Below are 13960 nucleotides of genomic sequence, written 5' to 3'. Positions count from 1 at the left end.
AATTGAATCCTGTCATTATCTTTATTAACATAATAATATATTTGCTTATAAAAACTGTTGGTTATCCATTAGGTGCTGTTTGACCATTACCTGTTTCTGTATTATCCCGTTATACGTTTTCCCCTAAATGTAGGCTAACAATGCTATGTTATGCTGTCTTCCAACTTTAGAACTCAGAAACACTAAAAAAACTGGTGGTCCATGTACAAAGGTAATTACATATTAGGCTGCAAATTTGACGTTAACTTTGAAGACTTTGAAGACCCTATAACAAATATTCTCCCGTGTCATTTACAGTATTTCCTCTATTCACTACAGCTTTAATGCAAACGTGTTAAACTGGTTGGCAGATTGTAGGATTGATATTGAAGAGTGCTATCATTATAATTATTCTTAATTAATTATTTCTTAATTATTATTATTAATTTACGATTGGTTTGTGTCGTCGCCTGTTTGGCCGTTCAATATTAGGGTGTACTGTGCCTTTAAGACGAAATAATTATTATTAATTTACGATTGGTTTGTGTCGTCGCCTGTTGGCCCGTTCAATATTAGGGTGTACTGTGCCTTTAAGACGCCGCTGCTCAGGGTGGACCAGTCGTCGGGGTTTGACGCTCAGGAAGTGGACTAAACCACCACAGATTCCCGCAGATTCGATATCGACTATCCCGAATTGTGACAAACGTGTCCAATCTGCCGCAAAACATTTGTTCACAACGTTTTTGTGTGATACTTGGGACGATAATGCTGGATGGTGACGCTCATGAAGTTCACCAGGGACATATGCAGGCTCTTGGGACTCGGGAGCGGTAAGAAACGTTCCACTTTTCAAAAGAGAGAGAAAAAAAGGAAAAAAAAACTTCTTCTAAACTTTCAGTCTAGCTTTTTAATCTGCTTCGTGGTGGACAGTGGAACGCGTGTGTCAGCAGATACTGCCTAGCACTTGGCTGATTTAACAGGTAGTTTGTGGGCGGCTAGTTCGCCGTGGAGTTCTCACACATAAAAGTGCTCGGGTGGAAAAAAAAGAAAAAAGAAAAACTACAATGAAAGTTCCCCTCTCTTCTTGCCAGTTACACCCTGACTTGCCTTGCACCACGTCCAAGTTTTCACATTTCGTGCCATCGAGTTGTTCTAACAACAAGCTCAAGTTAAACATAACTAACACACGTGTGTCTCATTTGGGAGATTTATGCTCAAAAGGTTTGGGGTTTTTTTTAAAAAGAAAGAAAGAAAAATGATTTCCCTGCGACATGTTGGCATGATAAGTAAACCTCACAGCACTGAAGAGCAGATAATGCTGGGAGGTACACGAAGACACACTGTTCTTCTTCATGTGTTTATGTGCTTAGTTTACTGTACAGCTGCGGTGCTAATTGTTCAGGTAACTGTCAATTGTTAATAACACATAACTACCAATTATTTGACATTTGAATTTTAGTTTGAGTAGATTCCCTTTAATATAAAGTTTAGAGCATCTTACAGGTCCACTGTGGAAGAATTAGTGGCATCTAGTGGTGAGAGTAAAGTGTCTACTTAGTATTTTTGAGTGTTGAGCGCTACACATAAATGCTAGAAGCACGTTGTCATCCATGTTTTGCACGATCACGGTTCACAACTTGATGGCATTTAACAAGGTAATCTTGTCTGTGTATACAGCAAGGTTTGCTTGTGTATTATTGTGTAACTGGTTTGGTATGGGGCGATTTGTTTATATGTTCTTATTGAAAATCAATAAAAACATTGTTCAAAAAAACAAGGTAATCTTGTTTCAAATCAATAACACGGTACATTCTGAATTAATGATTGACATTGAAAAGATGTATCACAAATGAAAACACAATCCATTTAAGTATTTAACCCAGCCCAACCTTTTGATATCTGACTTATTCCACTATACACTTCTAAAACTACTTGACTCGACTCATGCTTCTTTTTTTGTTTAGTACCTGCTCTAGTGAGATTCCAAGCAAGCTGAGCCGATACTAAAATGTGATGTCAACAGACTGCCGGTCACTGATTGGTCAAAGAGTGTCTCTCTGGACGAGTCATGACTCATGAGCGAGACGCCAGACACCGAAATCAAACCAAACAATGCCGAACTGTAGATCAGTTGAAAAGACTTAAACATCCTGAAAACGTGTGTTAATCTCCAACATTTAGCAAAGGACATTTCTAAAATCTCAATATTTAACAGAAGAATCTGGTGTATTTAGCGACAGCCCTGCCGAAAGCCAACGATCGTGAGCTGGATCACAAACCGTTCAGACGTATTTTAGTTCAGTGACCGTGTCAGTCTGTGCTCCAGTCAAGCAGGAAGTACTGAACTAAAGAGGCCTTTTAATATTTCGCTTTTACATTATTATTATTATTATTATTTTTATTTACTTAAATGTGCATTTCAGGGCAGATGTATAATGCAGATTGGAGAAACAGGCCAGAGAGTTGCAACATGTCGCAACTGTTGTATCAGACCAAAAAAACAAAACAAAAACTAAGTCAGCATCATATTAGTCATCAGCTGCCCCAGTTTGAAAAGATCAGCATTGGTGATTGGAAAATAATCTGTCAACCTCTAGTTTTTTGTGTCATGGAGCCGCACTCTTTGTTGTTGTAACTGGACTGAGCCTGTTGACAGTTTTTGATTTATCAACACCTGTTAGTTTTAAACCATTGACATCATGATGTAGTGATTTCATGACAAAGTTATGCTCTCTCCCTCACGCTAAATACTGCTGTATCGAGGAACTAAATAAATAGGCTGGATAAGCTGATTTCCTGTTTAAAGCTCCAGTCAGTGATGATATGCAGTTATTTTGCATTCCTGTGGAAAGAGCTCACCTTTCAGCTCGGCACTGATCTAGACAATCTCCTCAAAGGAGGGAAACAGAGAGCCTATTGTTGCACCTGTCCACCGGCCTTGGATCATTTATTTGTTAAGACATTCCGTTATGGTAACAAGTTGTCTAAAAGGCTGATTCTGCTAATGGGATAGTGGTGCTGGTTGTTTCATGACATTTGTGTAGTGAGCCTGATAAAGACTGCTTACAATGTGCTAACTATGTTTGGACACAACAACTCTATTCAATGGTAGAGAGAGTCAATAGAGGCGAAAGAAAGGTAGGTAACTTGTGTTGCTTTCTCTAATCACGTAACTCATACGGTCATCTTCTAATCATTTCACTGCATTTGTTAGTAATGTCGAAAATGTTGTATAGAAGAGATAAGTGCAGCTAGCTGTCATGAAGCATAGGCTGAATCACCGCCGGTACTATTTCTTATGGGTCTAAAGAATCACAGCCTGAGTCACTGACCAATTTTAACAATGTCACTACAGCAGAGTATATTTCTGACCAATTGGAAATCTAATTTTATCGATTCCTGCATTGTTCAGTGATATGCTGCCTTTTGTCTTGCAGTTTTTTTTAAATCAGCAATTGTCTATGGGTCTGATCAGTGTCCTCCAACACACACACACACACTCACACACACACTCCCATCCAGAGCAGTGGTTGATTTCATTGATTTCAATGTTTTTTTGTTTTGTTCCAACTGAGCTTCTAAGAAAAGATTCAGTGTTCTCAAACAGCAGTACCTGACTCAGCTGTGTGTGTTGCACATTTGGATTAACCATCTACCAAGGTTAAAAGAAAACAGTGAATCATTGTCATTGAGCAGTTTTCTACTCAAAACTTGCTGGATGTCAAGTGTAGTTTAACTTCTTCTGTTTTGATCCTGGGTCATTGTGGTTGGACTTGCATGTAAAATGAGGAACAAGGACCGGGTCTATATGCCATCCACATGACCCAAGAGTTTTTCTTGTTGTGAGGGTAAAGACACTTGCATGACTGCATACCTGAAGATATATAATTACATGTCACACAGGACACTGTTGCGAAACTCATTACTGCTGAGGTTAATTAACCTAAGCTGATTATACCAACTCTGTCTTCTCTACTGGGGATACTTGCTCTTACTTTAGTGTGTAAGGCTGATAGCAGGTAAAATCTTTATGTGAAAATCAAATGGTAATGTTATCCTTCTCATATTTAATAAGCATCAAGCATTATGCACATTGCCCAACCGTGGGTTGAGCACATCATTTTAATTTAATAGCCAAGCATATTGCATAATTGCCCGGGGCAGTTATTACAATTCATCAATACCAATTAATATCACAGTATAATTTTCTTCAATTTTCTTCAATGACAAAATTGAGACAATGCCCATTAATATAATATTCAAGCCTTGCAGCAGCACACATGATAGACACATGTAATGACTTTAGTTTAAATGTTTCCATGTCGGCTGAGTGGTCCATGTGTATATACTAAATCTCACGTTATAAAAACAAGAGAGTACTACCAATTGGTCTGGAGAGTGTTGTGCTAAAGGGAACGTCACACAAATGGGTGTATGACGAAATGTACATCATGCAGACATATGTGCAGAGTGTGATCCAGCTTTTGTTTCCCGCTCACCTTTCCCTCGCAAGACTGGGTCTTTAATCTTCTTACATTTATTGTGATAATTATCAATGTCAACTAATTTGAAAAAAGTTGTCGTTCTTATCTTGCTACACACGGCCATCTGATGAAGAAGAGAGTGTGCAAAAAGAATGACTCGCTGTACAGACATTAAGACATGCTGTATCAAAAGTCAGGGTTGTATCAAAAACAACCAAAAAAAACTACAAGGACAAAAAAAGAAATGTCAAATTGTGATGTGTTGTGCATTTCCCAACAGGCCCCCCTGTCCAGCAGCAGGAAGAGCAGATGGACTTTGGTGCCGCAACCCCTGAACCAAAAGATGATGCCATTTTGTCACAGGTACTCAAATGGTGTCAGTCTGACAGGGCAATGTCAGCACTGCAAGAGTGAAGGTACAACGTGCAACTTACTGAACTCTGCAAGTGTCTGTGTGTTTTAGGATGCATTAAATGGAGAGGAGGATTTGAGTGAGGAGGAGAAGATCAAAGGGAAGGCGGAGCGACGAAAAGCCAAGAGGAAGGTCTGCAAATAAAGCCCCGTAAGGATCTCTATTTATTCAACTTTTTAATAAGTTTATTTCATTACGTTTGCCGACGTCTGTTTCAGCGCCATCGAAAACGTAAGAAACAAGAGCAGTTGAAGCAAAGTGAGAATGCCGAACAGGTGAGTCACATTCTAACATTCCGCGTATGTTCTCAATGTTCGCCTTTTTCGCCGTGAATACCTCAATATTTACATTATACACTCTGACACATTAGGATGATGAGGACGAAGACGGAGGTGCTGAGTCTGAGCTGGATGAAAGCGAGTCAGAAGCAGAGGTTGGTGCAGAAGAGGAGAAACCAAGAGCACAAAAAGAGGAGAGAAGTGATGCGAAAGCGTCTGCTTCTGTTACGGCTCCACCTGGAATTAGAGGACATCAGAAAAACAATTCTAAAGCCGCAGAGGAGGTTAGTGCTATGTTTGACTCCTCTGTTGCTGTCATTTTAGTCCTTGCTTTCTAAAGCCTTGCATATATTAACTGCATGGTTTATGTCTTCTTCTCCAATGCTGCAGGAGCCTGAATGGGATGTGAGCAGCGCCTTCTTTGCTAATGCTGCTAGCCATATCAAACCCAAAGGATCAGGTCGCAAGTCCAAAGAAAACAAGGAGAACGAGGCCAAGAGAGAGGTAAATGGAGGCTAATATGTAATGTACGATGAGTAGGTACAGCAAGAACTCTTATTTTGAGTACCGGGATATTTCCTGGTGGCCTGCTGTGAACTTTCAGCTTGAATGGCAATGACATGACGAGCAGGAAGAAGGCGACGCCAAGGGCCGGGTCATAATTACCACATTCCGTGTTTCCGCAGAGAGCTACTTCACATTTATGCATGTGCGTACAAGCCTCCGGTTCTGTTCAAACTCCCAACAAGGGTCCTTGTCAGTCACATGCATACTCCATTCAAGCAGCAGCAGCAAGTTGTCTTTAGGAAACACCCCTTATTTGTGTTTCCTTGTATTCTTTGAGTGCCGATGTGTGGGTACTGGTGGACTTCCTCCTCAAGCAGGTTTCCATGGTTACGGGTTCCTCGGTTTTACCTTTTCAACCACAAAAAATAAAAGAGCTTGCCACCAACATGCACAGGAGCATGCTGTATGTGCGTAGATTGGTCCAAGGGTCTAACGGTGGCCAACATGTGTAAGGGCGAATGGCGACTGTAACCTCTGCGAGGTACGACCCGGCTGAACTCGCTGAAATGCGTGTTGCATTTCAGCGAGTTCACTGTTGCTGCAGTGGCACCGCTACGGCCGGTTCCATTTATCCACTTAGAATTGGCCTGTGATAATGGCCATCAGTATAAGATCATCCATAGTTGTGCATGACTTTTGTTTCCAGTCAATCAAACGAAGCTTACCAGAAAACTACTGCCCTTCACATATGTCATTAGTGTACTATTATTACACTCTACATTTTCTTGTAGAGTGTCTAGATTGTCACTATCTATCTTTCAGTAGTAAATGTGTTTTTTGTGTCTTTTCTTGTCTTGCAGACAAACGGAACGGACACCATTACCAAGAAAAGCACATCACTGACAGGCAAGGAATGATTTCGCAATAACTCTTAAAGAGTTGAGGGGAAATTATTGATTACACTTTCCTTTGGGTAAACATACCACAGTGTGCAGCGCTGTGTTCAGTTAAGCCTCTGCGCTCGGCAGAGGAAAAAAAATCACAAGCTTGTTTTCTCTCTGTCCTGCAGAAAAAGGGATACAACTGGTGCAGGAGGGGCAGTACACACAAGCAGTCACTATGTTTACAGAAGCCATCAAATGTGATCCAAAGGATTACAGGTACAGCATCTGTATTTACCGACTCATGACATAACCACAAAGGAAGCAGACGTTCTGAACACATTGATCATTCACACTGGTTAAGAAACAGTTAAATCCTGGGTTTAAACCGTTTTTTTTGTCGTTCAGTGCCGTGTCAAATGACTCAGCAATGAACACTGATTCTCATGAGGTTCAGCACTAATTGCCATTAGTGGGAAGTGAATATGCTAATTTCTTCATCATCTGCTCCATTTGTGGCAGTGATGCCAATTCCAGGACCATACCACACATTCACGTTCTGGCTGTCAGCATAGCCTTTAGCATTCATGTTTTTAGCCCATCCATCTCCTCTTAGTCCTCATATTTTTATTTTATCGCACTTTACTTAAGCACCTTTTAAGTCATTCACTCTCCACTGACGGAGGGATCAAAGTAAAAGATACAACAAAGGTGCGGCTCGTTCAGTTTCCAACGCATACACGATATCACCTTTCATGCAGGGTTGAAAAATACCGTAGGGCAGACCGAGCAATTGTAGTTTAATAGAGGCTTAAGTAATGCTTTTGTCAACCAGCACCGGTTTTGGCAGATGACAACTTGATTCAGTGACTCAACATAACTATTAATCCGTCTCCAAAACAACGGAGAGAATAGCATAGTGTGTCGTTAGCGGTGTCTTGCTACTGCGGAGTCATTACAACCACAACCAAACAATAACAGACCTGAAAAATGCTGGGGCATCATTTGAAACGCATTTCTTTTGCATGACCTGTAGGTTCTTTGGTAATCGGTCCTATTGCTATTACTGCTTGGAGCAATACCCTCAAGCCCTGGCAGACGCGGAGCGTGCCATTCAACTGGCCCAAGACTGGCCGAAAGGACACTTCCGCAAGGGCAGCGCTCTCATGGGCATGAAGGTGGGTACGGGCTGCTGTGGTCGTGTAGTCAGAAAGAAATATTTGCTGAATTCCTTTGTGGTGAGATTAGCTTGTATTATTAACTCGTCTGTGTGTGTTTTTGTAGCGGTACAGTGAGGCAGAGAAGGCTATGGAGCAAGTGCTAAAACTGGACAAAAACTGTGAGGAGGCCGTCACTGACCTCTTTAACTGCAAAGTGCTGCAGTTAATGGTAAGTACATCCATTTTCTACCGCTTTATCCTCCACACGAGGGTCGCGGGGGAATTAAAAAGGAGAGGGTGTTCCAACATCACCCATGACTTTTGTAGCTATGAACCCACACATATTTCTAATGAATACATCTTGACTTTAAACTTCATTCTTTTTGATTTAAATAGCTATTGATTTCTCTCTATAACTTTCCCAGGAGCTTGGTTTTGAAGAAATTCAAAGTGTCCAACTGTTGGATAAATATTCCACTGTGCAGGCAGTTCAGGCAGCTTGTGTGGACGCTGCCAGGGGTGAGAACATTTTTTTTTTTTTTAAGGCCTAAATACTCTCTCCAATACCACAGGACAGTCATGTATACAATAGTCTATATGCTAAAATCATGTCGTAGTTATCTACATTCTACTGATAATACTCTTGTTTTCTAGCTGGGAGCCAAGATCCATCAGTTGTGCAACCAGGGTAAGTTTGTGTATTGATTCAAAGCGAGGGAACAGAGGGGTCAGTGGCCTCTCTTGTGGCTAAAATTGATTTTTGTTCATCTTGGTTTATTTATCCTCTGCTCTTATAGTTTGTCTTTATATTGTTGTTCATGTAGAAGTATGAAAGTTTTATCTATGTGGGCTGCTATTCTCACGCCACTGTTCTCGTTCTCCTTCACACAGAAGCCCGTGTCCATCGCTGTGGGTCGGAAATGTGACGACAGAGCTAACTGAAAAGCATCTTTGGGACCTTTTTAAAATGTAAATATTTGATTATATTATAGTTTTATAGATATTTTTTTGGTAAACACTGGCTTTTCTACCTCTGTGGTCAGGAACATGGAATTGAATGATAAGTCAAAGAGGTTAAGTTGTTTGTTTTTTTACGTTGTAGGTATGGTGATATAGAGAGTATCCGTGTGCTGCATGAGCGATTCTGTGCCTTTGTCAACTTCAAGAATGCAAACATGGCATCTCGAGCTATGGAGAAACTAAATGTGAGCTTCCTCTATAGTTGTATTCCCCAATCTGTGTGTCTGCTTTAGCTGTGTGTAACACTGACCTTCTTTCTGTCTCCTACAGGGTTATTGTATTGAGAACACGCGTTTAGTGGTGCGCTATCCTGACCGTCGCACACAGAGGGTACTTCCAGTTCCACTCAAGACCTGTATCCCTGTCACACAGCAGGGGGGGGCGGCCGCTGGGTACGAAGCAATTCATCCTCACTGTTAACACTCCAGCTCACTGAAATGATACACTCGCCAGCCACTTTATTAGGTACACGGGACACATCAACAAAGCAGGTTTGCCCCAGAAAACTGCTGCTCACTGCTCATTCTCTGTAAACCATAGATGTGGTTAAATGCACTGGCTTAATTCAGTGTTTCTAAATCCTGAGGAGGAAATTATCAGGCTTCTGCAGTGCTTGCTGATGAGCTGACCATTTGAATCTGGTGTGTTGGAGCAGGGAATTGTGGATTTAGATTTAGAAACACTGGCTTAATATACATCTAGTCAACAGGTATATTTTATAAAGAGGCTGGTGGGTGTGCAGTGACCGTACCGTTTCTGTGTCTTTCTCAAATCTGTGTGCATCCTCTTCTTCTGTGCCCAGACCTCGACGACGTGGGCCCGTAAACGGAGACGAGTGTTACTTTTGGAGAACCACTGGCTGCCATTTCGGGGAGAAATGCCGCTACAAACACATTCCTGAACAGAAAGGCAAAGACCGGAAACCCTGGCAGCCTTGAACTAGGTTTACTCTCTCCGTCTCAGTAGTGTACAGGAAAGTGGGATGTGCCGACTGAGCTAAAGGAGCTGGCACTTACTGGACCAGGTTCTCTGGCCTTCAAATATTAACTGTGGCAGAGTGGACCACATTAGTCAAAGGATCAGAGCCAGGCTTGCTAGTCACACATGTACCACAAAGAACTGGGAGTATGAAGGTTTTTTTGTTTTGTTTTTTTTATCAGAGAATAGTACAACAAGAACTGGAATGGAGCAACAGAAAGTCTTTTTTTCTGATGAAAACCTTCATATTTGTAGCTCTTCATGGTACACACTGACCTTTTTCTGCTTTAAGTATTTCAAACATCACAGGCTGACAACAGGGGGAGGAAGTGAAAGTGCCTTGGTTCATTCTTGGGAAAAGAGCGATAAATCTGTTATGTAAAGCAAAGGAGTCATCATGCCAAGGTTCATCAGTCGTAGGCCTTCCTTATTTCCAAATTCCATGACAAAGCAGTGTTCCTCCTTTTCCTATAGTACAATAACTTCACTACTCTGAAGTTGCAGCTGAACCTTTTTTAGTTACTTGTCGTCTCTGCTCTGGTGGACATTGTGCTGGTACTGACACAGAGACGTACTACAAGATATCTACTTATAATTATAGTTCCTCCCATTTGCTGTTCTTTTTTTTTTTTTATTTCAACTAGTAAGCTACAGGGATCAGGAGAGGTGCCTTCATCATGTGCCTATGTAGCCTTAAGATGATCAATAGTGGGTAATTGTACACAGACTGAACATGAGGGATTGCAGGATTGTATGTTTTAATGCATGGACTCGTTGTACGTATGTCACTTTAGTTGGTTACTGGCTACCCTGTTGTTATATGCACACTGCATGTCTGTTATGACGAGTTAGGGGGGGTGAAAACAATCTTGCAAGTTGAGGAAAAAGAAATGGAAACGCCTATTTTCTTTTTTTCATTGATACAAAATAGAAAGACGGCAGAATAAATGCTGCCTTTAGAAAGGCTGTAGTGTTACCTTTATGGTGAGACTCTGTCAAAAAGGCGTTTGTTTGTTTTCTGTGTCAATCACGAGGCAGTCGAGCCAGGATTTTTGGTTTTCTTTTACACGGTTGCGTGACATGTCTGATGTGAAGTTCTCCACTGTCGCAGTGAGTCTATGACATGCACAAAGTAGCCTTCGTTCTTTTTACCTACGCATTAGAGTAGGCGTCACGCCGTCTCGGCGCCCGGTGCACTGTGTTCACATGACGGTGCTTTGTTTCTATGCAAAAAGAGAAGTGTCGGCCTGATCGTGTCATGTCTGTGTCAGACGTTTGTTTGCCCGCCCCCGCCCACCCACCACCACCTCTTTATAGCTGTACTGTTCTTTTTGTAGGTTGTCGATGCATACGACATTGTCATTGACAAACTGCAAGACTACAGGACAGCGCTGATCTATCAACGGAATGTTTTAAACCTTTTGAAAAGCAGTATTTATTTATTTTTAAACGTATGGCCTCCATTTCAGTATTTCATTGAACCAAAGAATGCCTCGACCGATGGCTCTGCACTGAAGACGGCTTCATTCTTTAAAGAGTATCAACACTAGTCTATGAAAACCTATTAGATCGACACCTGGGTTAAATTCACAATACATTCACTTGTAAACTATGCACATTATGCATAGTGAGAGTTATTTATTTTATTTATAACTGACCTCTTTTATTTTACAGCATACCATGGGAGCCAAATTCAGCTTTTAAATTGGGCTTTTTGTCTTTTTACGTAATGATGGGTGAAAGGGCAATTATTGCTTATTTATGGCTTTAGAGGCGAGCATTATTATTATTATTATTTTTATTATTATTAATCATAATAATAATAATAAAAGACCAATAGGTGCAACTAATCATGTGCTGCACTTCTGCATTTCTGTTGCATTACATTCTGTGTTGTGGCTAAAACCTTTTGAACAAGGAATTGGACGCCAAACTTGAAGTCTGTACTACGTAATTTAAATGGTTTCCTATTTGACTGGTGATGGTTGTACAGCATATTTGTGCTTGCTTGGGTTTAATGTCTTTGTGTGTGTGTGTGTTTTATTCTTTTTATTCACTTTCAAACTATTACAGAAAATGTATTATTAAACATATGATTTACATATTGATTAACCTGAACACTGCAATCCTGTTAATCCCCTAAATATTTTGTATTGTCGCACTGTAAACAGAGTTTTTATATTTAATAAATGAACCATCTGCACCACCTATTTCTGAGTCCCTTTTTATATTACTGAGAAAACATGAATCTTCTATCAGTGCTATGGCTATTTTTCCTGACATCCACAAGGTGGCAGCACTGCACTTGAAAGATGAAATATGTCAACCACCAGTTTACACAATGTGTAAACACTCACATTCATCTTAGCTGATCTCCAGGAACCAAGACATTGCCCAAAATTATTCCTCATGCCTAAACCCACAAAGCAGTAAATCAAAGCAGACCAGACCGTGTGTGTATGTGCGGGTGACAGCAAACCCTGCTATCATTTAGAGGAGATAGTTGTGCGACTACCATTAAAGACGCATTGAGGATTATTCTGTAACCTCACAAACATGTCTGACATTGCTCAGGACGTATGGGAAAAGCAACCGTTTTGCCATAGATGACATTTTGAACACAGAGCGTCTGTGACCTCATGCCACCTGCGAATACATGCGAGAGGCCACTGCGAGATGCATCAAAATCAACATTTACTCTTTGGAAACGAGCGTGAAATGGCCTCAGTTTTGGCTAAATATAACGAAGCGGAAGAGAAATCCTGTGTTACAAACCCTCCCGGCCTCCACTGCTATGATTTTGACTATTTTAATTCCCTTTTTGAATTTTAAAACCAACTTATAATACATTTAAAGTCCTTTAAAGTAACGGATATCGGGCTGAATCAATATTCGTCAGTTTCAGAATTGGGAATGGGCTCCATACCCGTTTTTAATATCTGACACCCATGTGACAATCTACTGATACAGACATGTGGTTCAGTTGTTAAGCACGTGTCTGCGGTGAAGCTATAACCAACCATTTAAACAACATAACACTCGAAGTGTGTAAAACATACTCCTATTGGTGCATCCCTAGTTGTAACCCCATTTCATGCTATTTCTAACTTAAGTACAGATGGCTTGATCTAACGTGGATCGACCTCTGTGAAAGTTTCCCTGCTCCCTCAGTCCTGTAATCTACACAGCATATCCTCTACACTAGTGCTTACCAAACTTTTTATTAGACGTAAAAAAAAACCCACAACCTTTTATGACCAAATGGATCCTTTGCACAGCAGCCATTTTGGCTCGTTACAGCAGGAAAAGCACAGGTGTTATCGATCACAACAACATTCAGGACAGCGTGTGGCGGCGAATCGTCGTGAACCCTGAAACTGAGGAGGCTAAATGTGGGTCAGACATTATTCATTTGATTATTTACACCTGTGTTTAAATACCTGAGACCTGAGCCAAAATGGCTGCCGTGCAAATCCTGACGATAACAAACGTTTTTATAATGTTTCCGACTCACTTTTGTCACCATTTCTGTAACGCCTAATATTATTTTGAATAGGTAAGCCACTGCTGAAGGAATCACAGCCTTGATTTCATTTAATAAATCTTAAACACGTATCTCTTGGTGTCGTTTGTTGTCGATGTTATCATTCTGTCTCCTGTCTCTGTCATTCTTTCAGATGAAGGACACGGTGGATAAATAATGTCACAATGGCTCTGTTTCAGGAAGACCATGTAACATTATTTACACACACGTCATCCTTCATCTGAAAACGGTCTCTGTCAAGCAGCAGCAGCAGCAGCAGCAGCAGCAGCAGCAGCAGCAGCAGCAGCAGATGGGGACGGGAAGCATTTATTCCATCAAACTGCTGAATGACCTCATTTTTATTTCACGAGCTCAATGTTGCCGTTGCCTCCGTCGGTCTTGACGTAAAACAAATCATTTCCTGTGGACAACATGAGACCTAAACACTGTTATACTGAGTAATATGGAGCGTCAAGCTGATCAGGCTTAATTGTGAATGAATGAATATCATTATTTTGGTTACATTCATATAAAAAGTAAACATAAAGCCAGATCATCAACGCAATTATGTCAATAATCGGAAAAGTCTGAAGCACATGGCTTATTTTTTGCTTCTGCTTATTATTTATCTTATTATCTGTTATTTTACATTTCAAACTTGTTTTGAACCCCAAAAGCGTTTTAGGGGTTCACAATTTCAGTTCAATTTCCCCCGAAACTGACACACGTCTGTATTTG

General features: G+C 40.8%; 1 protein-coding gene across 1 annotated transcript; it reads left to right on the top strand.

Annotated features, from left to right (window-relative positions):
• Window positions 1-456: 456 nt before the first annotated feature.
• On the top strand, window positions 457-11909 carry zgc:123010 (uncharacterized protein LOC641500 homolog). The gene is made up of 16 exons (XM_044029022.1): window positions 457-809; window positions 4744-4826; window positions 4927-5007; window positions 5094-5150; window positions 5246-5437; window positions 5544-5657; window positions 6521-6566; window positions 6730-6820; window positions 7578-7719; window positions 7826-7930; window positions 8127-8220; window positions 8356-8389; window positions 8593-8670; window positions 8804-8906; window positions 8992-9113; window positions 9524-11909. Exons 1-16 carry the CDS (start codon window positions 752-754, stop codon window positions 9657-9659), a joined length of 1536 nt encoding a protein of 511 aa, XP_043884957.1. The 5' UTR covers window positions 457-751; the 3' UTR covers window positions 9660-11909.
• The last annotated feature ends 2051 nt before the right edge of the window (window positions 11910-13960 follow it).

The sequence above is a fragment of the Solea senegalensis genome, linkage group LG1 (genome assembly GCF_019176455.1).
Source record: "Solea senegalensis isolate Sse05_10M linkage group LG1, IFAPA_SoseM_1, whole genome shotgun sequence".
Lineage (NCBI taxonomy): Eukaryota > Metazoa > Chordata > Actinopteri > Pleuronectiformes > Soleidae > Solea > Solea senegalensis.
Note: the sequence above shows the minus strand (reverse complement) of the source record. Positions and strands in the feature narration are given on the sequence as shown.